Source organism: Carassius gibelio, chromosome B19 (assembly GCF_023724105.1).
Source record: "Carassius gibelio isolate Cgi1373 ecotype wild population from Czech Republic chromosome B19, carGib1.2-hapl.c, whole genome shotgun sequence".
Taxonomy (NCBI): Eukaryota; Metazoa; Chordata; class Actinopteri; order Cypriniformes; family Cyprinidae; genus Carassius; species Carassius gibelio.
Window position 1 is genome coordinate 36,580,348 of NC_068414.1, and position 27,405 is coordinate 36,607,752.

At 42.4% G+C, this 27,405-nt stretch overlaps 1 protein-coding gene across 5 annotated transcripts in view; it reads right to left on the minus strand.

Moving 5' to 3' along the window:
• LOC127978610 (ras/Rap GTPase-activating protein SynGAP-like) overlaps window positions 1–27,405 on the minus strand; it is a 43,324-nt gene that overhangs the window by 6,322 nt on the left and 9,597 nt on the right. For 2 of the 5 annotated variants that reach the window (XM_052583389.1, XM_052583391.1), the window contains 17 exons: window positions 21,398–21,492; window positions 13,694–13,815; window positions 13,407–13,560; window positions 12,611–12,709; window positions 10,402–10,641; window positions 9,977–10,312; window positions 9,080–9,224; window positions 8,826–8,970; window positions 6,827–7,063; window positions 5,382–5,583; window positions 3,862–4,043; window positions 2,975–3,158; window positions 2,240–2,752; window positions 1,661–2,119; window positions 1,382–1,555; window positions 266–477; window positions 95–167 (listed from right to left, as the gene is read on the minus strand). In XM_052583389.1, the coding sequence (XP_052439349.1) occupies window positions 95–167; window positions 266–477; window positions 1,382–1,555; window positions 1,661–2,119; window positions 2,240–2,752; window positions 2,975–3,158; window positions 3,862–4,043; window positions 5,382–5,583; window positions 6,827–7,063; window positions 8,826–8,970; window positions 9,080–9,224; window positions 9,977–10,312; window positions 10,402–10,641; window positions 12,611–12,709; window positions 13,407–13,560; window positions 13,694–13,815; window positions 21,398–21,492 (3,572 nt within the window). Of the gene's footprint in view, window positions 1–94; window positions 168–265; window positions 478–1,381; window positions 1,556–1,660; window positions 2,120–2,239; window positions 2,753–2,974; window positions 3,159–3,861; window positions 4,044–5,381; window positions 5,584–6,826; window positions 7,064–8,825; window positions 8,971–9,079; window positions 9,225–9,976; window positions 10,313–10,401; window positions 10,642–12,610; window positions 12,710–13,406; window positions 13,561–13,693; window positions 13,816–18,032; window positions 18,297–21,397; window positions 21,493–27,405 lie in introns of all 5 variants that reach the window. The other 3 variants (XM_052583392.1, XM_052583393.1, XM_052583390.1) reach the window with 3 other exon arrangements.

A 27,405-nucleotide genomic window follows, 5' to 3' on the forward strand; every position in this document is an offset into this window, starting at 1 on the left:
ATCACACACACACACGACAGATGTGATGATGTCACAGAGCAGCTCACTCTGCTGGAGTGCCATGAAGGTTACAGATGGTTGTTGTGTGACAGACCTGTTCTGTGAATATTCTGGTTTTGAGGTCAGGCATTCCACTTCCCCTTAGCTCATCCTCCACCACCATCAACCTGCAACACACACACACACACACACACAGACACACACATTCCCAGGATGCTCTGGTAATGGCAGGGACAGAGTTTCGAGCGTGTGGCATGCGTCTGACCTGTTGATGATGCCCTTGATCTGCGAGTCCTTCTCCACCTGCTGCTGGCGCAGGCGTCTCTCGCTGTCGTCCAGCCGGCTCTGGTACTGCAGCAGGATCTTACTGGTCTGCTGCTCCTGGGAATGCAGCCGCCGCTCGTACTCCTCCAGCTTACGATGAGACATCATCAGACGCTCCTTCAGAGAGTGGATCTCCTCCTCGTACTCACGCACCTGCACACAACACAGTATCAAATCAGCATGAGGGTGAATGCTGCCAACATGTTCAAATCTAACTTAATAAAGCCATTATGATTTTGGCTTTCTTTATGCAAAATATAATATTTTTCATAAATAAATGCATTTATTTTTAAATGTGTAAATTATTCAAAACATTTTATTTAAATAAAGTTATCATTATTTTTGTTGCACTGACATTATTTTTAATGAGAATTAAATTAATTTATTCCTTAATTCTTATTACTGTCATGCTGAATAATTCTGAAAATAATCATGAAAAGTCACAATGCAAAATGTCTTCATTTTTTATGCAAACTATAATTTTAAGTATTTTACATAAAAACACTAATTTATTTTTATATCTAGTGTTTATTTTTAGATATAAAAAATAAGCCATTTTGATTTTTTTATGCTTTATGAAGTTTTATTATTGACAATTTAAAACACTTTCGATAAAAAAGTATGTTTTGCTGCCAGTTTAAAATTTTAAATGGTAATTTAATGCTGTTTTTTAATCTTAAAAAATAACTGTTTAATTAATCAAGAAAATAATTTAATAATGCCAAAATAATAATACAAAATACAATTCTTGGTCCAACACATATTATCTTAATGCAAAATAAAATGTTCAATATTTTTACATAAAGGATTTTTTTATTTATTATTATTACATTTTTATGTGTGTAATATTATATATATATATATATATATATATATATATATATATATATATATATATATATATATATATATATATATAAGAGATTCATCTGATTTTGAAGTGAGATATGAGCTGGTCACATATCTATTTGAATATAATAAGTTTACAGTGATTTGACTGAACATCAGTGTGTTTGTAATTGTGCGGTGTTTGTTTGACCCACGTTACAGTACTGACCCGGTCCAGACGGGACTCGTCCATGCTCTTGGAGTGCTCCTTCAGTTTGAAGTCCTCGCGGTCCACACGCAGACTCTCGATGTCCGCAGACAGGTGTGGCATGTTGGACACCCAGGCCACCGTACGCTCGGACGCTGCTGAGGGAGGATTGAGAGTGGACGGAGACTTCGAGCCCTGAAACACACCGACACAGAGAACACATGACGCTCATGACAGCAGGAGAGAATTAAAGAAATCATAACAGTGTGACAGACTGTGTGTGTGTGTGTGTGTGTTGACCTGTTTGTTCACGGTTGGTTTGAGCAGCTGCTGTTGGTTGCTCTGCTGTGCAGGTTTTGCTGGTTGGTTGCTCGGTGTGTTTTCTGTGCTCTCATTGGCTCCGCCTTGAGGGGCGGGGCTCTCCGAGGTCGTGCTGGACTGATGTGGCAGGCCGGGGGCGGGGCTATCCTTCACCGACAGCTGTTGCCTCGGCATCTGCCTCCCGCCGAAACTGGAGTCGGGCGACTGGAGGAGGTTCCCGCTCTGGGGGCGTGTCTTGGGGGGCGTGGAGTTGGCGGCCGAGCTGACAGACAGCTGGTGGGAGGGCTGAGGCTTCATGCGCTGAGGAGGAGGCGGAGCCATGGAGGCCTGACGGACAGGATGGATGGTGGTGGGGGGCGTGGCCAGAGAAGCGGGCGTGCCGGTGCCTGTGGCTGTCTGTGGAGCCATGCCCATCAGAACCTGCTGCTGGAGATTCTCCTGCACACACACACACACACACACAGTTTTATGCCCAGCAAGCCGTTGATAATCCCTTACACACAGAACAGAAGTAGAGCCCTAAGTAGGGTTCTGCCGTGCACCGAGGGCGAGGGTCACCTGCATCTGCAGCGAGAGCTGTCTGCGGGCGTAGTCGGCCTGGTTGTGGCGGGTGAAGTCGTCGCTGTAGCTGTGCGAGTGCACGATGTTGGGCTGCACCAGACTGTTCTGCGTCCTCAGGGCCGACAGGTCCTCGCTGCGAGAGAAGCCGCTGTGAGCGAAGGACGGCACGTGTCCGTTCTCCGGCTCGGGCGGCAGCAGCAGCGGCGGGGGGGGCGTGTGGTACTGCGGCCCGTCGGACGCCAGGTGGAACAGAGGGTTCTGGAAGGACAGAGGCACGTGCATCGCAGCCGCCTGAGACAGAGAGTCTGTGGCCAGCTGATTCAGACGCAGACCACCCGACATACTGGAGCCGGCCGACATACGCCCTCCGGCCCTCAGAGGGGCGCCGAAGCCGGCCAGAGACCCCTGAGACGAGTTCAGCAGGTCGTTCACCGAGTGCAGGTTGGACACGCTGTTGATGCGAGAGTCCTGCAGGTCCATCATAGAAACACTCTTATTCACACTGAGAACCTGACGAGACACACACCACACACTCCTGCATCAGTCTCCTGGAGCCCAGCACACAACACAACATCCTGTTAGACACGCTTCTCACACTTATCAGGACACGCTAGAGTACATCACACAAACAACCAGTTATTAACTGATCAGTCGCCATTAATCATTCAGAAGAAACGTTTTTGTTTACTCTACATAATATGTGTGTATGTGTGTGTGTGTGTGTGTGTGCACCTTGGGGTCTGGTTCGGTGATGTCAGAGCTGCTGGTGCAGTAGGCGGGGCTTGAGCGTGCGAGAGGTGGGCGGGTCACGTAGAAGACGTCTTTGTTGGCACGGAGATCTCGCTCGGAGAACGCAGCCAGTCCAGGATGAGAGAGAGCAGCCGTGGGAGACGGCAGACAAGAGACATCCAGAGAGCTACACACACACACACACACACACACACACACACACACACCAGATAATAAACATGAATGAACATCTCATGCCTCATTCAATCGGTGTCTCAAACGCAGAGAGACGTCAATAAAACGCTTTAATGTCACGCAGCATTTCTCTGACCTCAGGCAGGCATCAGTGTCCACAGCTCGTTAGTTCACTAGAGAACAGCATTCCTTAAGAGTGTCACTAATGATTATTTTGGTAATTCAGTAATCGGTCAATCGAATAATTATAATAGTTTTTTCTGCAGAGATAAAAAGAGCCCTAAATGAACAATAGCCTAACTTAAAGTACATATGTTACAAAACCAGTTAAAATACATAATGAATCATTAACAAGATAGCTAACGTAAATTTTTAACGACTGTTTTACACTTTACCACACAATCTAATCAGTGTTTAATATCGACCGAACATTATTTAATTCAAGTGTCCACTTGATCTTAAATATTTGGCTATTCTTTACGAAAGAAATGTTAATTGCTGAATACGTGGACATCAGCATTGTAAACTGGGAGGAAGGTTTTGAACGTTTATTGTGAAATCGCACCGAACCGTCAGCATATTGAGAAAGATCTTGACGTATTCTCCAGTGTTTGTGTACTGTACACCACGTCCAGCAAACAGCATGGTGCGTATAGTTAGTGTGTGGGATGCTGTGGTTGTGTCCAGACAGTGACCTGTTGAGGTCTCTCATCATGAGGCTCTGGAAGTCGCTGGTGGCGAGGCGGCTGAAGGGCGGGCGGGTCATGTGACGCTCGGGCGGCTGGTGACTGGCCTGACGGTGCAGCTGCGGGTTCCTCAACGCCACGCTGATGTCATTCAGTAACCGAGGCAAGGGCCCCAGCTTCAGGATGGCGTCCTGAACACACACACACACACACACACACACACACACACACACACCATCTTGTTGCAACATTTTTAAAAAATCAAGATAGAATATATTTGGTCAAAATCCCATCTCATAAAAGATGAAGACTATTTAAGACAATATCAGCTGATTGACGGCAATCCAGAGCTCAAGTACATAAACTATTACTCTTTTCAGACATAGTTTTTGAAGTAAAGAGTGAAGAAGATACTACACAAAACTTATTGAAACACCCCTCATTAAACACTTTCTCCCTGATGTGAGCGAATCTCACAGGTGACTGTCACTGAAGGGGGAGGAGTCTGGATCTATGAACTTTGACAGCAAATTTTTTATTTAGTTTTAGTCTGAGGATTTTTTAATCACATACATTTAGATATAAACAACTAAAATTGAATGGGTGGAAAACATGTATTAAACATTTCTCTAAAACTTCCAAAGACAGGGAGAAAACATCTGAACACACAATATAGACACAGATTGAACTGCTTTGACATAACATCTTTATCACAACAGAGATCTAGAGACAAGAACATGGTCCTCTTTTGAATACCAATGGTTATGTAACATGCACACAACATCCTTCAAGCAGACATTTATTTGTATAAATGAAAATAAGACCCTTATTAGGGCTACTAAAGTGATTCATTCCGGAGCAGCGAGTGCTTTGATCGTTCTTTTGTTGATTCATTAACAATAAGAACAAAGACAATAATTAAATTAGTCTGCTGTCCCTTAAATCTGAATGCAGGGATACAGTACACTGGTGTTTATTTTTGTCACTTTTTGTCATTTTCTACATTAATTTTTGTAAAAATATGTTTTATGAAACGTGCAGCAAGTGTATGCAAACTTATGATCGGAGCTTTCCAGTTCAAATTTGCTTCTGGAACTCTTTCTGATTCATTAATGAAAATACATTTTCGATATCAGTGTTGGTAAAGCATTATATTATGCATTACAAGTAACGTGAGTTACATAATCAGATTACTTCAAGTAACTAGTAAAGTAACGCATTACTGTTTAATTTAGAAGGAAATATCGGAGTTAGTTTTTCTTGTTACTTTGTTTCTCCTGATTGAGTGACAGTTCTGGTGTTGTCATGGAGACAGAGATCAGGAGTGAGTGTGAACATGATCTCACTGTAGATCTAGATTCAACATGAACATGTGCTCACTCAAACACATTCAGTGTTCCTCACAATGAATAAAAATATCTTATATATAGTAATACATATACAGATTATTCAACATTGTTCATTATGGAGTTTTTATCGTCTCTTTTATTGAAAAATGATTGGTAAACTAGATGAGCAGTGGGCCGTACCTTGCTCAGCTGGGCCATGACCTCCCACAGCAGACTGTGCAGGATGGAGAGCTCGCGGCCCAGGTCTATGTAGCCCTCGAACGCCCCGGCGTTACTCACACACTCCAGATTAGAGATCTCGTACAGGAACTGCTGCATGGAGCCCCACTCCATCTCCAGGAACTCATTCATGAAGCCCAGATAGTCCTCCTTCCCACTGAACCTGCAGAGAACACACACACACACAGCAGTGTGGGAGAGAGAGACAGAGAGAGAGGACAGATCCATGTAGAGAGAGAGAGAGAGACAGATGGGTGACGGAAAGAGAGACAGATGATAAGTGAGAAGCCAACAGACTTAAGATCACCTCTAAACACTCATGAGACACACACAGAAACCCTGAGACACACACATGCTTCTTGCGTCAGATCAAGGCTGCATCTCATTGCTAGTCTTACTTGATCTTAGTGCTGCGTTCGACACCATAGATCATGACATACTCATAGATCGATTACAAAACTATACAGGTATTCAAGGGCAGGCTCTAAGATGGTTTAGATCCTACCTGTCCGATCGCTACCATTTTGTTTACTTAAATGGGGAGTCATCTCATTTATCATCAGTAAAATATGGAGTGCCACAAGGATCCGTCCTAGGTACCCTCCTATTTTCAATATAAATGTGCCCCTTGGTAATATTATTAGAAAATACGGAATTAGCTTCCACTGTTATGCTGATGATACTCAGCTATATATCTCAACGAGACCAGATGAAACTTCCCAATTATCTAAGCTAACAGAGTGTGTTAAAAATGTAAAAGATTGGAAGACCAATAATTTTCTCTTATTAAATTCGGATAATACCAAGATATTACTTATTGAAAAAACTAACAAAAATGACAAAACAATAAAATTACAAAAAATACATTGAATGGCATACATTTTTCTTTTATTGTAAAACACACTAGTATATTTAGTAAAGATCATGTTCCATGAAGATATTTAGTCAATTTCCTACCGTAAGTATATAAAAACTTTTTTGATTAGTAATATACATTGCTAAGAACTTCATTTAAATAACTTTAAATTATTATTATAAATTATTAGATTTTTTTGCTCCCTCAGACTCCAGATTTTCAAATATTGTACTCCTAACAAACCAGACCTCACTGGAAAGATAATTTATTCAGAAGATGAGTAAGCGTTAATTTAACTGGGTTTGTGCTCCAGGGTCACATATATTAAGCTGAACTGTGACAGTGTGTTACTGATGCTCCAATAAACCTGGTGTCACCGGCTGAATGAGGAAGTGAAGGAGGTGGGCGTGTCAGTGAGGGTCATGTGATGCGAGAGGATGGGTGGGGGGGTCAGTGAGGGTCATGTGATGCGAGAGGATGGGTGGGGGGGTCAGTGAGGGTCATGTGATGCGAGAGGATGGGTGGGTGACGGTGGACTCTAGTGACTGACTTGGAGAAGCTGGCCAGGCTCTGCACCACTTTGGCGATGAGCGTGAGGGTTCGAGAGGTGCGTTCAGACGGATACTCCTGCGTCAGACTGAACAGAGACGGAGACATGATGGCTGGACACAGGAAGCGCAGGAACAGAGACGAGCTGATGAGACGGTCAGCGATGTCCTCCCGGCCGCGCTCAGCACAGCGCACACGCCACGACGCAAACACCTCCTTCAGCTCGCGAGGAAACAGGCTGAGGAGAGAGAACACATCCCATCATGCACTGCCATCGCTTGAAACGGCTCTGGTAGCCATACGTTCCTAGTGTGAATTAGCAGATTGCAAACATCTTTTAGTATTCAAAATTAAAAACAAACAAAATAAACAATAAAACTGAGTAACCAAAACAAAAAATACAATCAAACACTAATTAATTAAATAATAAAATCGTAAATTAAAAATAAATAATTTTATTTCATTAAAACAGTAATTGATTAAATCATAACTGTAAAAAAAATAAAATAAAAAATAATTAAATGCCTTGCCTTGCCTAAATATAAATAATTCCAAAATAAAACTATTAAAATAAAGGAAATAAATTAAAAGGAACTGCATTATTAAAGCTGCAATATGCGATTTTTGTAATTGACCACAAGAGGGCGCATTTCCAACAATAACAAAGGCGAAGCTTGATGACGCTATGAAGCAGGTGACGATGGGAGATGTCGTTTTAATACATTTTCACCATAGCAATGTATCTAAATTGGATAAACGAATCATGATCACGGATGAGGTTATTTATTCGTTTTTGTATTACCTGTATATCTGATCATATTATTTTATGTAATACCTCTCTCTCCCGGGTCCTCTCTGACGCTCCTCGAACTCGCTCCGAGTGGGGCTCGAACCCGGGTCTTCGGCATGGGAGGCGGACGCACTAACAAGGAGGCTGAATGGCTACGTGTTTATGGTTAATGCCGTGTTGTTTAACGTGCTCAAACCAATCGTTCTAAAAGTAAATTTGAACGAACATTTGCAAGTAATGACTAAATATATTATTAACAACACATATCCGATTGTATTTAATTGTACTGCCATAATCTCGGTCACCGAACGTGATAAAATCCTTACCTTAGTACAAAGAGCAATATAACTTTGTTTATAAGTGCTATTATTGAAACTGAAACAGTCCATTTGCCACGTTATGTTATTTTCTCACAGGTAACGTTATTGATAAAAAATGCTACAGTGACAGAATGTACAGGCATGTGGTGTAATTCATATCTATTAAAATCATCTTTACTGTAACTATTACGTTACTTGTACAATAACAAAATAAATAATTGATTTGCTTACCTGTCTATCTGCTCTCTACATCTCGTACACACCTGGCCGATATTTATCCTGGTTTTATTTCTCTGTTTATCACACAGTCTGTGTATCCGAATATGGACGCTTACGTTTTACTGGCACTTGAATACTCGCCAAAGAGTAATCGTGATCCATAACAACGACAACCAAACCATACGCGCGGCTATAACATAACCACCACTTCCGCGTTTGACCATGTGATATTCTGGTGTGGTGAAACATCACATGATCTACACCGGAAACAAAGTGTAGAGCGGACATTGCGTCACTGAGAGGCGACATTTCTTTTCCGGGACGGCCAGTTATTTAAAATCTGAATTTCTCTGAAATAAAAAATCTTTGGAGACTTTTGAGATATTGTAAGTACACAACTGGAGGAAATATATCACACTGTGCAAGTTATTTTCGGAAATTTTATTACAAAATTTCTCCATATTGGAGCTTTAAAATGTAAAATTGAAATTAAATACATTTAACCAAAATAAAACATTTTGTAATAAATAAAACACAAAAGCGAAATAAATGTAAATAAAAACAAACCAAATGAACCACTTCCTGTAAGCAGACGGAATTGTGTATTTGTTGCGCTGCATGTCATGTGAGCAGTAACTGAGGAAGGGATTGGTCAGCTGACAGGAACTGACCAGTGAGAGTTGATGATCTTGCAGAGCGCTAGTTCGCAGCACATGCGCAGGTTAGCCTGATGATCTGAGAGCACCGAGGGAGGCGTTCGCATCGGATCCACCTCACAGTTCTCCTCCGACTCGTACAGCGCACGGATGAACTCTCCTGCAGAGCAGAGCACCATCATCATCACCATCATCATCCTCACACACACACTCACACACACACACACACACACACACACACACACACACACACACACACACACACTCACCGATGGTGTCTCTGAGATAGCGGTGTGCGATCAGCTTCAGGAACTCCTCGATGGCTTTGGTGGCCAGTGTGTTTTCTCTGAAGATCAGATGCTCGCGCTCCATGAAGCGGTCCACCTCACACATGGCCATATCAGACAGGAAGTCCTGCACACACACACACACACACACACACACACACACACACACGTTTATAGTTAAAATTAACAGACAAAAATAGTATTTAACCAAGTAATGGCAGACCCAGAACAGATCAATTCTTCTCCACTCCTGCAGGTAGGCAACACTAGGGGGGGGGGGGCGATCCGACGCTCTCCACTGACTCTGTATCACAGGAAGCTGCCTGTTTCTGATTTCTGACTTATAACTAAACACAGAACAATGTGTAACAGCTGCTGTGAGACGAGATGCACAGCAAACAAGCTGAAAAACACACAACTGTTTGTATAAGCAGTCAACCCCCCCCCCCCCCCCCCCCAAAATACGAGCGTTTAAGGACACAGATAGTTCGATGTCAGAGTATTTCACTCGGATCACTTCTCAGACACAAGCAAGGTAAGGGAACAGCGGCACTAGTATAGTTCCTCAATATATCTGCTCCTCTCAGATTCACATCGGGGATGAAATAATCCTGTGATATGATTAAAATAATAAATGTTTCCAGTCTCCCTCCAGTGAGCTCAGTTCTCAGAGTAATAGACACGTTGTGCTCTACTTCTGAGTTCCTAAACGCTCGTTTTTTGGGTTGACAGCTTATAAAACAGTTGTTTGCTGTGCACCTCGTCTCACAGCAGCTGTTCTGCAGTGTTCTGTTCATGAGACGGAGGCCGCTTCCTGTAATACAGAGTCAGTGGAGATGATGATGATGATGATGTCTCAGTGTGTGTGTGACCTCTGACCTTGGCCTTGCCGGTGCTCTGCAGGATGTGCACCAGCGCACAGGCCACTTCCTCCTTGCTCTTGGCGCTCAGCAGCGGCTCCAGGACGCCACACAGCGTGCGGTAGTTGTTGGTCACGTACTCGGCGAACTCCTTGTACAGCTCCATGGGCAGGATGCTCATGGTCTGGTAGCGGCTCTTGAGGCGCAGCGAGGCGTTGATGATCTTCCCGCCGCCCACACCGCTGCCCTTGGCCAGGACACTGGGCTGGATGACCGGATACCACTGCTCCACGAAGTGACGGCCCGTTATACTGGAGATGGGGATGCTGACCAGCCCCAGGTACGTGCTCTTCTCCTGCACACACACACACACAATATCGTATCGTGAAGTTCACATCGCAGTATTATGGTATCGTGATATTCTGATACGGTTTGTGAGCACACCTTGCGTCTCTTCTTGTCCGTCTCCTTGTACAGGTGCAGTCTGAGGCTGCGGATGGCCGGCAGGTTGTTGAACTCGAAGTGTTCGCCCCAGAACACGGTGTCTGTGCGAGGCTTGCTGGTGGTGCGTGCGTACAGCATGTCGTCCAGACACAGCTCGCAGTAATAGCGCTTCTTCGGAGGAAGATCCCGGGCCTCGATGATCCATAGCTTCAGCACGTTATCAACACGACGACTGTTATCCTGCAGACACAGAGAGATGAACATAAAACTGACGTGTTTATCTACAATGCTTGACAAAGATTTATGTACTCGTTCAGTGTAGAGAAGGGTATTATCGTTAAATATAACTATTAAAAACATCTCCGTTAACTAGAATAAAGCTGATAGAAAAATTTTACGGAGCCAAATTTGAAATGTTGTCTTCACTAACTGAAATTAAATAACATTTAAAAAATATTAATAAATAAGGCAAGGCACATAAAAACGAAAGCTAAAAAAAGTTACAAAACATGAAACAAAAATGCAAAGACTTAAATTAAAATAAAACTGAAAATATAAAAAAATATAATTGAAAATATTAATAAAAAACATTTAATAGTAATATACAAATTACACTAAAATAAAAAATACCAAGTGAAACATTTTAAACTAAAAGAAAATAAAAAATGTTGCCTTGGAAACTAGACAAACAGTTTAAGTAAAATGAATAAAATTATATATTTTTTAAATTAAACAAAAATAGTATAAATGTTTAATGTTAAAAGTATAAATAATGCTCAAATCAAAAAAAGGAGAAAAAATATTTAACACCTTGGTTTGTCTTATAAATGTTCTGACATTTCAATAAATCCTTTTAGCTAGAGATGTAACTCAGACAGGCTGAAATGCGAGCAGCTACCGTCGGGTCATCTGGCTGGAGTGAGAAGTAGAGTTGGGTGTCACCAGCGTAGCAGTGATAAGAAAAGCCATGCTTCTGAATGACAGATCCTAATGATGTCATGTAGATGGAGAAGAGAAGTGGTCCAAGTACTGAGCCTTGAGGAATCCCAGTAGCAAGGTGTTGTGACTTAGAAACATCACCCCTCCAAGACACACTGAAGGATCTGTCAGAGAGGTAGGACTTAACCCACAGGAGAGCAGTTCCAGAGATGCCCATCTTTCTGAGGGTGTTCTCTGAGAACATCGGACAGTCAGGGGACAGAGGAGGTGGTGTGTGCTGGTCTGGATGACATTCGGCAAAAGCTGTCCAAGCAAGATGTTAGAGTGGAGCAAAGAGTGTCAGTAATCAGTGTTTGTGTCCAGTGCTGAAAACTGAGAGGGTGGAGGAAGTGAGGATGAAACCAGAGAGGAAGAGGGAGAGAGAGAGAGAGAGGGTAGGTTACGTGGAAAGATGACCTGCAGAGAAGTGTGTGTTGTGTCCAGAATAAGTGTAAGGTTAGAAGTGATGAGGAAGTGGTCTGAGATGTGTAACTGAGTAACTTAAGTGTTGTTAGTGGAGCAATAGTGTGTGTAGATGAGGTCTAATTGGTAACCTGATCTGTGTGTAGCTATAGTAGAGACAGGTCTCTGGGTTATCTAGGTGGATGTTAAAGTCACTGAGTAGTACCAGAGGATATAAATAACCAGAGGACAGTAAAGTAGTAGAGGACATAGGGAAAGAACACAGATTATTAGGATTGCACTGCCTCCAACGTACAAGTGCAAGATTTACGAGTGTTAGTAGTAATAGTAGAGATTTGGAAGCACATATTGAGTACAACTGACTAAAACAAGTTATACAAAAAGTAAAGAAAGGGATAAAAAGCAATACTCCGGTGTCTTATCGGTGTTCTTGCTCTGTGGAGTCGTGCAGATAGAGTTGATGGTCTTTACACTCGTCAGTCTTCACATGAGGGCTGAGAAAATATATACCTCCCAGATTCCACGTGATTGAATTCAGCTGGCCACGTCTTACTATTTATTACACCGAAACTGCAAAGCCTCGCGATACGCATGAAAACAAACGCGACTTCAGCAGGTGTTTACCTCCGTGAACACCGTTAACAAAACAAAGTGTCCTGGCAATGACAACAACGCTAAAATAAAACGAGAAAAGATACAAAACTGCTGCTCGACTGCTTATTAATATCTGTCCCATTAAACGCTCTCTGATTAATCTCATGACTGATGTGGTGTTGCAGAGTAACGGTGGGTCAGAAAGCGGTGGTACCTTGTTGGGTTTAATGGCTCGCTGCAGGTTCTCGATCCATTTGTCCCTTTCAGCAGCAGAGCGGCACGCGAAACACTTGGTGCCCGACGCAGTCGTCACCTGAAGCACAGAGAAAACCCTTCATTACACACCAATCACACATTACAGCTGTTGATTTTGTGTCACTTGTGCATGATTATTCAGCTGAGCATTTGTATTATAATAATACTTGACTGTTGATAAATATGATGCAGGGCAACAACTCCATAAGATATTGGGTCAAAAAATGATTAGTGATATATCTCACACAATCAGCGAGAGAATCACAAAAGTGCTGTTTATGTCCAAATAGCACAAGTGCAAATGTGATTCTATACAACAGTTCAGTAAATAAGAAGTTAATATTGTGTTATATTTTAAACACAACATTGATTGTTTTTGCTTAGTTTTGCCATAAAAAAAGACCTATTAAGCTATAGCAGAATTGTTGTGTGTCTGTGAGCAATACGGCGCGGTTTAGTTACGAATGAATCCATGTTTTGAACAAATCGAGTGAAATATGATTCAGAGGTGTGTTCATTAAGACAGGGTTGAGTAAAGGAAGACAACTTATTCATTTCTGGGTGAGCTAGCCCTTTTAACTAATGTTAACAAATGCTACCCTACTCTACAGTGTTGGCCAGTAATTGTATGTCCACTGATGTAGTTTATCACAGTGTGTTACTCTCTAAAAGTCTGGATGGTGCTGATGGTTTGGGTAAGATCTGAGGATCTCAGGTGATATTCAGACATCAGCAGTGATTACAGACGAACAGACCTCGAAGCAGTACTCCTGGCCGAGGATGCTGGAGTGGACGGGTTTGATGATGGCATCCTCGTCCAGCGTGAGGTCCAGGGCCTCGGCCGCGCTGCTGGGGGACAGCAGGGACTCGTGAGAGTGAGACTCCTTAAAGCTCTGCATGAGACGTGTCCTGCACACACACACAGACAGAGCAATATATATGTGCTGTGCATCTGTGTGACTCATTGAGGCACTATGGGAGAGTGAGTCACTGCAGCAGTGCAGAAGTGTGTGTGTGTGAGAGAGTGTGTGTGTGTGCGTACCTCTCCTGGTCAGCACTGCGGAATCGTGGCAGAATCATTTGGCGAAAGCTTCCAGTGCGGTCGAGTTTGGGTTGGCTCTTTGCTCGTTTAATTGATCCTTTGAGACGGCGACTTAGAAAACTCTGCAAACACAAACACACAGAGACAGAGTTAGCACAGGACACTGCTGGTGCAGGTACAGTTTCTCCAGCAGAGGGCGCAGTGAGTCAGTGAAGCTGCTGCCCACGCAACCATCACTGTGTGTATGTGTGTGTGTGTGTGTGTGTGTGTGTGTGTGTGAGTGAGCGTGTGAGAGTGAGTGTTTGTGAGTGAGTGTGTGTGTGTGTGTGTGTGAGAGTGAGTGTTTGTGAGTGAGTGTTTGTGAGTGAGTGTGTGTGTGTGTGTGTGTGAGAGTGAGTGTTTGTGAGTGTGTGTGTGAGAGAGTGAGCGTGTGAGAGTGAGTGTGTTTGTGAGTGAGAGTGTGTGAGAATGAGTGTGTGAGAGTGAGTGTGTGAGAGTGTTTGTGTATGTAAGTGTGTATAAGAGTGTGTTTGTGAGTGAGTGTGTGAATATGTGAGAGAGTGAGTGCGTGTGAGAGTGTGTGTTTATGAGTGAGTGTGTGAGTGAGTGCATGTGAGAGTGAGAATGTGAGAGTGTGTTTGTGAGTGAGAGTGTGTGTGTTTATGAGTGAGTGCATGTGAGAGTGAGTGTTTGTGAGTGAGAATGTGAGAGTGTGTTTGTGAGTGAGAGTGTGTGTGTTTATGAGTGAGAGCGTGTGAGTGTGTGTTTATGAGTGAGAGTGTGTGTGTGTGTGAGAGCATGTGAGAATTAGTGTTTGTGAGTGAGTGTGTGTGTGTTTGAGAGTGAGCGTGTGAGTGAGTGTGTGAGAATGAGCGTGTGAGAGTGAGTGTTTGTGAGAGAGTGTGAGAGCGTGTTTATGAGTGAGTGTGTGGGTGTGAGAGTGTGTTTGTGAGTAAGTGTGTGTGTATGTGAGAGAGTGAGCACGTTTGAGATTGTGTGTGTGAGAGTGAACGTGTGAGTGCATGTGAGAATGAGTGTTTGTGAGTGAGAGTGTGTGTGAGAGTGAGTTTGTGAGAGTGTGTGTGTGTGTTTGTGAGAATGAGCTTGTGAGAGTGAGTGTGTGTGTTTGTGAGAATGAGCTTGTGAGAGTGAGTGTGTGTGTTTGTGAGAATGAGCGTGTGAGAGTGAGTGTTTGTGAGTGAGAGTGTGAGTGAGAATGAGCTTGTGAGAGTGTGTGTGTGTGTTTGTGAGAATGAGCTTGTGAGAGTGAGTGTGTGTGTTTGTGAGAATGAGCGTGTGAGAGTGAGTGTTTGTGAGTGAGAGTGTGAGTGAGTGTTAGAGCAGTGATCCTCAAATCTGGCTCGCGAGATCCTGAATTTCCTGCAGAGTTTAGCTCCGACTCCAATTAAACACACCTGCCTGTGATTTTCTAATGATCCTGAAGACACTGATTAGCAAACTCATGTGTGTTTGATTAGGGTTAGAGCTAAACTTCGCCGGAAAGTGGATCTCGCGAGCCAGATTTAAGGATCACTGTGTTAGAGTGAGTGTTTGTGAGTGAGAGTGTGAGTGAGTGCGTTAGAGTGAGTGCTTGTGAGAATGAGTGCGTGTGAGAGTGAATGTGTTAGTGAGTGAGTGTGTGAGTGCGTGTGTGTGTGAGAGTGAGCGTGTGAGAGTGTGTGAGTGTGTCTGTGAGTGAGAGTGTGTGAGAATGAGCGTGTGAGAGTGAGTGTTTGTGAGAGAGTGTGTTTGTGAGAGTGTGTGAGAATGAGCGTGTGAGAGTGAGTGTTTGTGAGAGAGTGTGTGAGAATGAGCGTGTGAGAGTGAGTGTTTGTGAGAGTGTAAGAGTGTGTTTGTGAGTGAGTGTGTGTGTATGTGAGAGTGAGCGCGTGTGAGAGTGTGTGTGTGTGAGAGTGAACGTGTGTGTTTGTGAGAATGAGCATGTGAGAGTGAGTGTTTGTGAGTGAGAGTGTGTTTGTGAGTGAGAGTGAGTGTTAGAGTGAGTGTTTGTGAGTGAGAGTGTGTGTGTGTGAGAGTGAGCGTGTGAGAGTGAGTGTGTTTGTGAGTGAGAGTGTGAGAATGAGCGTGTGAGAGTGAGTGTTTGTAAGAGAGTGTGTTTATGAGTGAGTGTGTGTGTGTGTGTGAGTGAGTGCGTTTAAGAGTGTGTTTGTGAGTGAGTGTGTGTGTATGTGAGAGAGTGAGCGCGTGTGAGTGTGTGTGTGAGAGTGTGAGTGCATGTGAGAATGAGTGTTTGTGAGTGAGTGTGTGAGAGTGAGCTTGTGAGAGTGAGTGTGTTTGTTAGAATGAGCGTGAGATTGAGTGCGTGTGAGAGTGAGAGTGTGTTTGTGAGTGAGTGTTAGAGTGAGTGTTTGTGAGTGAGAGTGTGAGTGAGTGCTTGTGAGTGTTTATGAGTGAGAGTGTCTGTGTGAGAGTGAGTGCGTGTGAGAAAGAGAGTGAGTGTGTTAGTGAGTGTGTGTGTGAGTGCGTGTTTGTGAGTGAGAGTGTGTGTGTGGGTGTGTGTGAGAGTGAGTGTGTGAGAGAGTGTGTGAGTGTGTTTGTGAGTGAGAGTGTGTGAGAATGAGCGTGTGAGTGTTTGTGAGAGAGTGTGTTTATGAGTGAGTGTGTCTGAGAGTGACTGTGTGTAAGAGTGTGTTTGTGAGTGAGTGTGTGTGTGTATGTGAGAGAGTGAGCGCATGTGAGTGTGTGTGTGAGAGTGAACGTGTGAGTGCATGTGAAAATGAGTGTTTGTGAATGAGACTATGTGTGAGATTGAGCTTGTGAGATTGAGTGTGTGTGTGTTTGTGAGAATGAGCGTGTTAGAGTGAGTGTTTGTGAGTGAGAGTGAGTGAGTGCGTGTGAGTGTTTATGAGTGAGAGTGTCTGTGTGAGAGTGAGTGTGTTAGTGATTGAGTGTGTGTGTGAGTGCGTGTGTGTGTGAGAGAGTGAGTGTGAGAGTGTGTTTATGAGTGAGTGTGTGTGTGTGAGAGTGTGTTTGTGAGTGAGTGTGTATGTGAGAGGGTGAGCACGTGTGAGAGAGTGTGTGTGAGAATGAGCGTGTGAGAGTGTTTTGAGAGTGTGAGTGTGTTAATGAGTGAGTGCGTGTGTGTGTGTGTGAGTGAGTGTGTGTGTATGTGAGAGTGAGCGCGTGTGAAAGTGTGTGTGAGAGTGAACGTGTGAATGCATGTGAGAATGAGTGTTTGTGAGTGAGAGTGTGTGTGAGTGAGCTTGTGAGTGAGAGTGTTTGTGAGTGAGAGTGTGAGTGAGTGCGTGTTAGAGTGAGTGCTTGTGAGTGAGTGTGAGTGCGTGTGAGTGTTTATGAGTGAGTGTCTGTGTGAGAGTGAGTGCGTGTTTGTGAGTGAGAGTGAGTGAGTGCGTGTTAGAGTGAGTGTTTGTGAGTGAGAGTGTGTGAAAGTGCGTGTTTGTGAGTGAGTGTGTGTGTGAGAGTGAGCGTGTGAGAGTGAGTGTGTGAGTGTGTGTGTGAGAGTGAGTGCGTGTAAGAGTGTGTTTGTGAGTGAGTGTGTGTGTATGTGAGAGAGTGAGCGCGTGTGAGAGTGTGTGTGTGAGTGAACGTGTGAGTGCTTGTGAGAATGAGTGTTTGTGAGTGAGAGTGTGTGTGAGTGAGCTTGTGAGAGTGAGTGTGTGTTTGTGAGAATGAGCGTGAGTGAGTGTTTATGAGTGAGAGTGAGTGCGTGTTAGAGTGAGTGCTTGTGAGTGAGTGCGTGTGAGTGTCTATGAGTGAGAGTGTCTGTGTGAGAGTGAGTGCGTGTGAGTGTGTGTGTGTGAGTGCGTGTTTGTGAGTGAGAGTGTGAGTGAGTGCGTGTTAGAGTGAGTGTTTGTGAGTGAGAGTGTGAGTGAGTGTGTTTGTGAGTGAGTGTGTGTGTGAGTGCGTGTTTGTGAGTGAGAGTGTGTGTGTAAGAGTGAGTGTGTGTGAGGGTGGGTTTGTGTGAGGGTGTGTTTGTGTGTGTGTGAGAGAGAGCGTGTGAGTGAGTGCATGTGATAGTGTTTGTTTATGAGTGAGTGTGTGTGTGTGAGAAAGCGTGTGAGTGAGTGTGTGTGTGTGAGTGAGCATGTATGTGTGTTTGTGAGTGAGTGTGTGTGTGTGAGAGAGAGTGAGCGTGTGATTGTATGTGAGTGTGTGTTAGCGTGTGATTGTGTGTGAGAGAGTGTGTTTGTAAGAGTGAGTGTGAGTCTGTGTGTGAGAGAATGTGTTTGTGTGAAAGTGTGTGTGAGTGTGTGAGAGAGTGTGTTTGTAAGTGTGTGTGTGTGTTTCTGTGAAAAGGTGTGACTCGTGATTGCTTCACTTTAAGCAAACACTCAAACAGAACTTGCAACTGACTTACTAGCATATTTCAGGAAAAAAAAAACCTAGAGTGGTACTTTAGTTGATTAGATGGAATGATGGAATCCCCCTCAGATCATCTGAGATCAGGATGAGTTTGTTTCTTCATCAGTTTTGTAGAAATGTAGCATTGCATCAGTGTGTCATCAATGGATGCTCTGCAGTGAATGGGTGCCGTCAGAATGAGAGTCCAAACAGCTGATAAAAACATCTCAATAATCCACAGCACTCCAGTCCATCAGTGAACATCTGGAGAAGACAAAAGCTGAAACAAATCCAGCATTAAGATGATTTTAACCTTAAACACATAGGGCCCTATTTTAACGATCTGAAACGCAAGTGTCAAAGCGCGAAGCGCAAGTAAGTTTGTGGGCGGGTCTCGGCGCTGTTGCTATTTTCCCGGCGGGATAAATGGCTCTTGCGCCCGGCGCAAATCTAAAATGGGTTGGTCTGAAGTAGCTTCATTATTCATAGGTGTGGTTTGGGCGTAACGTGAAATAAACCAATCAGAGCGTCATCCAACATTCCCTTTAAAAGCAGGTGCGCAAGTTCCATTATGGATTGCTATTATTATGGCGTATTTACCAGGCGCACGCCAGGAGCGGTTCACAGCCGAGGAGACTGATGTTCTTGTAAGAGCAATGAAAGACAGAGAAGTTGTGTTGTATGGGGATGGGAGAAACCCACCCAAAATAGCGTCGGTTAAACAGGCGTGGGAGGAAATAGCCACAATTGTTTCATCGATTTTTTTTTTTTCCTGGTTCTTGACGGACAAACCAATTTGTCAGATGTCCTTATACATATATGACCTCAAACAGGTCTGATCCTTAATTACTACAATTAGCCTGAATAATTTGTAAGCTAGATTTATGCCTATTTTTTCACATCTTCGTGGCACACCACAATGATTTCCGTCATCTCATGTGTTAATATTTTTTTAAGAGTAACAATTTATGATTTGCAAAAATAACTGTTGCATCTGTGTAGATTACATGAACAAAGTGTATGCGCGTTGTGCACGCTATACATTATGGTCAAGCATGCGCCCTTAAAATAGCATAATGAACAACGCGCAACGCGCCACTGACTTTAGACTAGTTTTTTTCCGGTCAGTGGCGCAATTGTTTAATGGAACATCAAAATAGCACCAGGGATTGTTTGCGCCGGAACACGCCTCCTTTTTTGCGCTGAACCGCCCAGGGAGCGCAAGTTCATTCACTAGTTTAGCGACGTGCTTCTGTGGAGGGAAAAGCGCGCTTTGCGCGGGTGCAAAATAGGAATGACACATGCGGCGGTGTACAAAGTCAATTGCGCTGGGTGCAAGATAGGGCCCATAGAGTCTATAATCCATAATAACACTTCCTCCAGTGAAAAAGTGTTCTGGTCTGAATCAGGAGAGAAATCTGCACAGATCAAGCAGCGTTTAAACAGATCTAAACTGGACTTTGATGTGAGAGACAACAGCAGATGCACTTTTTCATTGGAGGAAGTGTTATGTATTATATAGTCTATGTATTTGAGTTAAAAACGTCTTAATGCTGGATTTAGTGATTCAGTGTTCACGATGCGTGAAATATTGGAAGAAAATCCAAATGTTAATCCGACAGCAAGTGAAGGCTGCGTGAATATTTCTACTGACTTTAGCATAAATATTGACGCAGCTCTTTTCCCTCGAGGTTTCCCGTACAGACGCTGTTCAGAGTAAGAGGAAAGTGTTTCTGTGAATCCTCACAAGGTCAAATCTCCCCCCGTGAGACGTCCTGAGATGGACCTGCTCTCACATCAAGAACTCGAGCTCGAGGAGAGCAGCACTTCACTCGCTAAAACCTGACATGAGCGACTTACTGTGAGACCGTCTTAAACAGATTCACCAGAACAGCCACTTCATAAGGACTTCAAACAGAAGATAATTCAGCATCTCTTAATAAACTAATATATTAGATCAGACAGAAAATACCAGTGAGAAATAAACAAGGCAATGAGCAAAACTCTCTCACATGAGGTTGTATTTAAACTATCAGTGTCCATGAGTGTGATTTCATCCGTTTCATAATAAGATCTGCATACAGTATATTTCCCAATAATATTGTGGAGAACAAATGGATATATTATTAATTACTACTGTTTAATTAAAAAATTAAAACAAACACTTGGATCTTTTTAATTTTATATACTATGATATACTATTTTTAGTTGAGAAATTTGCACATGATCTGCAACATTTCTGTAGAAAAAAAAACAAACAAAAAACAACCCACACAAAACACGACTAAAATACCGACCTGAAAATACATGCAGAATCATCTGCGCACACACACACACACACACACACACACACACACACACACACACACGTATTCACAGACACACAGAGGTTTGTTTTTGTGAAATGTAGGGACATCCCATACTGTACAAACTGTATATTCTATGGCCCTACACTAACCCTAACCCTCACAGGAAACTACTCTCCATTCTGTGTGATTTATAAGTGTTTTGAAAACTGGGAACACGGGGTAGTGTCATGATTAGTCACGCTCTCCTTGTAATACCTGTGTCATACCCTTGTCATTATAAAAATCTGCGTCCTGATATGTCACAAAAACAAGAGCACACACACACGCACACGCACACGCACACACACACACACACACACACACACACACACACACACACACACACACACTAGGGCTGGACCAAAATATTGGTTCAGTGGGTTGGCATTTGATTTTAAATGTTGAGACTCAAGACCTCATCTGTGTGGGAGAAGTTTAAATTGATTGAGGACAAGACGAAGACGAAGGCAGTGATACGAGATGAAACTGGCCAACCACAAAAGCACATCAAATTTGGAAAATCTGTGTCAAGACGTCATAAACCGAACGCAGCAGCAGTTTACTGTCAGAGATCTGTCACGCCGCGCTGCATCCAGTGAAGACAGCATCATGGGTTCTGCTCTATTTAGTCACAGAGTCCTTTACTTAACATTAGAAATGAATGAACTGAATACAATCAAGCAGAAGCACTTAAACTACCCCAAAACACTGAGTGTGGACTGTTGAACACTGCCACAGCTTTAATTATGTTGTGAAGGGGGAGGAGCTATCACACAAAATAACCTTCATATAATAAATGGTTGAGTGCATAGTGCCTCATCTGAGACGTAGTGACACTGTATCCCACAATGCACTGCGTTCCACATGAGCGACGAATGGAGCAGCAATAACATGCGCAGTGTCAAAACTAACAAGGTTTTTAAACTAACCTGGATTAGACATGCAAATGAAGTGTCAGAGATGATAAATGGATGCAGCACATTGAGGAGGAGCGTGTGCTGTCTCTGAAGGGTGTAGGGTGCAGGGTACTCACTGCTTGTCTGAATGGCTGTGTAGGGGCAGTGGGCGGAGCTTCCATGCTTCTGTGCCGCGACGAGGCAAAGCTCTTCCTGCGAGCACGAGCGTGCTCTGAAACACACACACAGAGAGAGAGAGAGATGATGAAACACACACACACACACACACACACACACACACACACTCGGTGGGCTGCTGTCAGTGTTTGGTCTTGTTTGGTGGTGATTCATCCCTCAGGACAGCAAACCTTTACAGAACTTCCATTCCTGCTGCTATAAATACACCCATCTCTCGTCCCACAGATTCATCATCAGCTCTCAGTATAATCACAGCAGAGATGGAGATCTCCAGCGCTCACGCAGACGTCTGTGACACCTGGGGATCTGGATGTGTTCGACTCGCCGACGCTTTCTCTCTGAAAACACTTGACCTGCCGCTTCTGGAGCTGACACACACATCTCAAACAGTCCAGAGTCAAACACTGAGCCCTAAATAACCAGATAATGCAGGCTACACCCACACAATCAGTTACGGCCCGCTCATTTGTGCCTTCTTTTGGATCACTTTATGTGTGTGATGCTTGAGAGATATGAAGTCAGGGTTAAGTTTCCCCGAGTCAAGCTCTTCCTCCGTTTATTCTCCGCACACACTCGTCTGGTGTGGACGCTGGTATGGTCATCGTCAGGGTCAGTCTCCACATGTTTCTGTAAGGTTAAGCACAGCTGTGTTCTGTGACAGCGGAGTGTTTTACAGTCTGTAATGATCGGTCTCTTCTTCTCTAGGGTTGAGTTCTGACAGGGTTTTCCAGGATCCTGAGGTTGGTGTGCGCAGGAACAGTTTGGGGAATATCAGGCGTGTGTGATCTATAAACACGAGCGTCTGCATCACTTACACAATCACACTACAGATATAACACAACTGCAGATGTTTCATCAGACGGAGAGAAGCCCACGCAGAAGAAACATCTGAGACGATCACAAAACCACCGCTTCACTCTTATAATGCTTCAACTGAATAGTGTAATTCAGTGAAATCATGAAACTTATACACTTTATCAACAATTTATTAAAAGTTGAACAAAAAATACATTTTTAGGGCTCTATGAAATCTCATTTATTTTTTCTGGCTTTCCATTCAATGGTTTAATTAACTTTTATTAATAATATCCAATCAATTAAATGTGTTAAACTTTTGTAAAACAATTACATAATATATAAAGCTGTTTTATTTTTTGTGGATTTATGATTTAACACACATTTATTATTAAAAACACTGGTAATGAAACACTAACACTGTAATGATTACTTTAAAATGAAATTAAAATGAACTTTTTTTATTTTTCTCCTGTGAAGGTTTAGTGTTCAAATCTAAACATTTAAGAAAACATGACGATTATTATAATAACAGTAATTGTTATTGAGGTAGATTGTGATGTGACAGTAATATTGGTGTCAGGACCAGACAGGTATGTGTGTGTGTGTGTGTGTGTGTGTGTGTGAGACAGGTTTCTGTATGATATGACGATGCTTTTATCTAAACACACTGCAGATTTGTTGTGTGCAGAACATACAGACGTCGTGCTGCTTTCAGAAACATGATCTGATACGTGTCCAGCTCTACGTTTGAAGCAGATTTCTGTGCTTCTGCATCATACAGTAACTTCTGCTGTGCTGTCATAAATCATAATGAGCCGATATGATCCTAAAGAAGATGTTTCTGAGCGTCTCATCACTGATGCTGATGTGTGTCTTCTGACGTAAAGTCCTTCTGTTTCGTACAGGTTTGCTCTTTGTTTGGTGGTCATGGAAACTGCCTCCGCTTCAGCAGAACACACACACACACACACACACGCTTCATGCCATCGACTGCAGAGAGACTTTAATTAGTCAGAAAACCACTGCTCCACTCCGCTCCTAAATTATGATTTCAATTCACCTGGGTGCGATCGAAACACACACACACACACACACACACACCGAACGCCATTCTGGATGTTAATGCAATGTCAGGCTGAAGTGTGTGTGTGTGTGTGTGGGTGGGAATCGCTGAGAGCATCGCTGATACACGTATCACACACACACACACACACACACGCGCTTGAGGAAGGGTCTCTGTGTGTGGGTGTGTTTTGAGCAGAAGCATCTCACTGGAGAGAAAACACAGAACATGATCCTCTAACCTTCATCATCTTCATCATCATCACAGACATGGCCAATTTCTATAAAAATGAACAGTAACATCATTTTACAAATGATGAATATGTAAAAAGAAATTAAGAGCCACAGGCCTGTATTTTAAACCTTCTGTGTGTGTGTGTGTGTGTCTGTCTGTGTGTGTGTGTCTGTGTGTGTGTGTCTGTCTGTGTGTGTGTGTCTGTCTGTCTGTGTCTGTGTGTGTGTGTCTGTCTGTGTGTGTGTGTGTCTGTCTGTGTGTGTGTGTGTGTCTGTCTGTGTGTGTGTGTGTGTGTGTGTAGAGTACTTTTTTAAATAATATCAGGGTCATATAAAATGTTCTTCTTAATTTGTCTGGTAATCAGATGAAGGCATAAAACGATTTCATTTATTCTAATCAAATAAAAAAACTTTTTTGGCAAAGAAAGTGCTGCACTACAAGGGTTTACTGTTCAAATTAAAGAGAAAACAAATGTGATTATTCATTTGAAATACAGCTTTATTCATATTTATTAGTAGTAGTGGCATTACTGTCTGAGTCTTCAGACGGCTAAACACTCATACATCTGACCGTTTCTTCTCTTTAAACCAAACTTTTATTGTGACGGGTTGCTGTGAGGAACTGTGTGTGTGATATGATGCTAGTCTTAGCTGGTTTATTTGATTTATAATTAATAAAGAGCGCTTCTCTCCTCGCCTCTGTGCTTCTAATAAGGTTATTACATCACTGTTTTTAGTAACATATCATTTTCATAACTCTGGTCACCACTGTCACTATCACAGAAAAACTAAGACAATATGATTTCTGCCGTTTGGGATGCACTGACAGACTTCCACCAGCGCTTCCTGTTTGTCCTGAAGCTCAGTTTCTCTTGCATTTTCAATACTTTAATCCGAAACTGATGTACACTCAGTCAGTCATGTTTCCAGATAGTGAAATAGATCTGTGCATTAGTGTGAATTCATCTGACACGCTCTGTGATCTCATCACAAAACTAACACTGTCTGTACACTTAAACAACACTTATTTTAAATAAGTATTAGTTTGAAAAAAAATATAGCCTGCTGTTCTTGTATAATAAAAAAAAGAAGTTAATTTTGCACAAAATAAATTTGATAAATGTATATGAAAATGTATTATATGTTCTCATTCGGCGAAACCATATATGGTTCGGGCTCTAATAAAAACACTGTCAACACGTGAGTTTGATTATTAAAGTGTTGTTAACACATGAATTCTGACTCGTAATGCAGTGCATGACTGTAACCAGTTATTATAACACATTACAGCACTTATCTATTCAATCCTGCACCTACTGAACGTGTAATTCATTAACACTCATACATAACGAGTAATCAGCTAGTATTATTGTGCTTTTGAACTGTTATTATACATGGAAATGCACCCTAACTATTATTAAGAGATAAATGCATTTATAACCGGTTATAAGAGGTTTAGCACGATGGTCTCTAGAGAACACATGACTTCTGTCAGTATTCAGAGAATAATCACCGAAAGCATCAGACTGTTGTGCAGGTTTGTCATGTTTGCGGTCACTAGATGAAGAACGTCAGGGTTAGGGTTCAATCTGGATCTGAATAATACATCAGTCATCTGTGTGTCTCTGCTGGAGCAGATCACATTCATCTCTTCATCAAATCCACTCGATGATGATCTGAGTCTCATCTGGCTGTGCTGTGTGTTTGTTGTGACACTACAGTGTGTGTGTGTGTGTGTGTGTGTGTGTGTGTGTGTGTGTGTGTGTGTGAGCGGACGCTGCTCTTCACGTACAGACACTGACTGATCAGATGCTGATTTCAACAGACTGAAGAAGTCTTACAGCTTTAACGACTTCTTTTTTCATTATTGATTATTACATCATTAGAATTTGGGTAGATATATTTTTACCTTGAAGTTCATGTAATCATTAGCATTTTATATTATGCATTTACACATTATATTTAGCACGAAGAATGCAACTTAATGCATTACATTTGTTAAAAAATCAAATGTGCTCAGTTTTATCAGACTGACCTGATCACACAAACACTGGCTACGACTGATGCGGTCACTGATAGATTGTGTATTCAGTGACAGCTAACTTCAGTTTAATGCATTATATTCTCTGCAGTAAATGTATTTATTTGCATTATTTATGACACGTGTGTGCGTTTTATTCGTGCCCTATCAGGATTCAATGAAATGCATTATATTCTCTGCAGTAAATCGAGTCCTTTGCACTTTAAAGCATTATATAAATCAATTCTGATGTATTGCACACCCACACTAATGCACTGGCTTGTTTTCTGCAGCCCTGGAATGTAATAAAAGTGTTTCCAGTAAAAGAAATGCACTCAGAATCAGCAAGACTCCAGAGATCGACAGCGACAGACCCAAACCAGCGCTGGATTCACTCTCACTGTCATGAAGTTTAGCACTTCTCAACTTTCTGACGCTCTCAGCGCTCAATATACACATACTAGAGATCTGACCAGAGCTCCTCAATCATGTGAACAGACCATAATATCCCCCAGACTGACCCTAGCAACAGCACAGCAAACACCTCCTGCATGTACAGATCCAGTTTAACTCAATACCAGCGTTCTCATTAATCACAGGAGTGTTTAACACATTGCACCATATTTAAACCCACGGCAGAAAATGTCAGAAAAGAGTGCAGATTCTGTGTGGGCCGATGGAGAAGTGTTTTCGGCAGAGATCCACCAGCTACAGGAGATATGCTGCTGGGAATTAAAGACTAGCAAACTCAGTCTGCAGTATGCATACTACCTTCACAACATCTATACAGTGCCTATGTTTTATAAAATAGTATGTAAAACAGTATGCATGCCATCTAAATCCAAATATACTTTATTTGCCATGTATTACTTTTATAAAATATATAAAACAGTATGCATTATGCATAGCATCTAAATCTTGTAAATATGCATGGTACACTGCATACTACTTCTATAATAGTATATGAAACCACACAGTGTGCATACCATCTAAATATTTGTGAATACACATAATATACTGTAGCATTTGTATGTGAAACAATATGTAGTATGCATGATATATTGCATACATGATGCATCGCAAACACACTTTTATTAAATGTGTGGAACAGCACGCATACCAACTCCTGACTGAACACAATATGCTGCACACTATTTTTACACAATGCCTTGTGAAACAGTTAGAGTGCACTGCAAGACTGCTGTCACGTGAGTTTGTTGCATTATGTTCAGTGCATATCATCTGGTTAGAGTCACAGAAATACAATGTAAATACTTTTTTTCCTGCTCCATTAATGAGTCACACAAGATATTAATATATCATATTGCATGCAGTTTGTAATGTAATTTCACATTACATTGTATTGTATTGATGTATGGCACTGTGGCATATACAGCAGTTCCTGCAGTGTGCACTGTATCCATGCACACACACACAGAGAGTATACAGTGCAGAAACAGCATATGCAGGAGCAGTGGAGCGGTTCAGGCGCGCTCCTGTGAACACGCGCTCTGTAGGGGGCAGCAGTGAGCGCGCGGGGAGAACACTACTGGACACGCGCAGCCCAACTATACATCACACTGACCCCAAAACAGCCTAGTTACTTAGATATATATACATAATCGAAAAGCTGAATAAACAATCTTTCCAGTGATGTGTTTGTTAGGAGAACAATATTTGAAAATCTGGAATCTGAGGGAGCAAAAAAATCTAAATATTGAGAAAATCATCTTTAAAGTTGTTCAAATGAAGTTCTTAGCTTAATGTTTGATTAGTAATATGTATTGCTATTATATATTTACGGTAGGAGATTTACAAAATATCTTCAAAGAA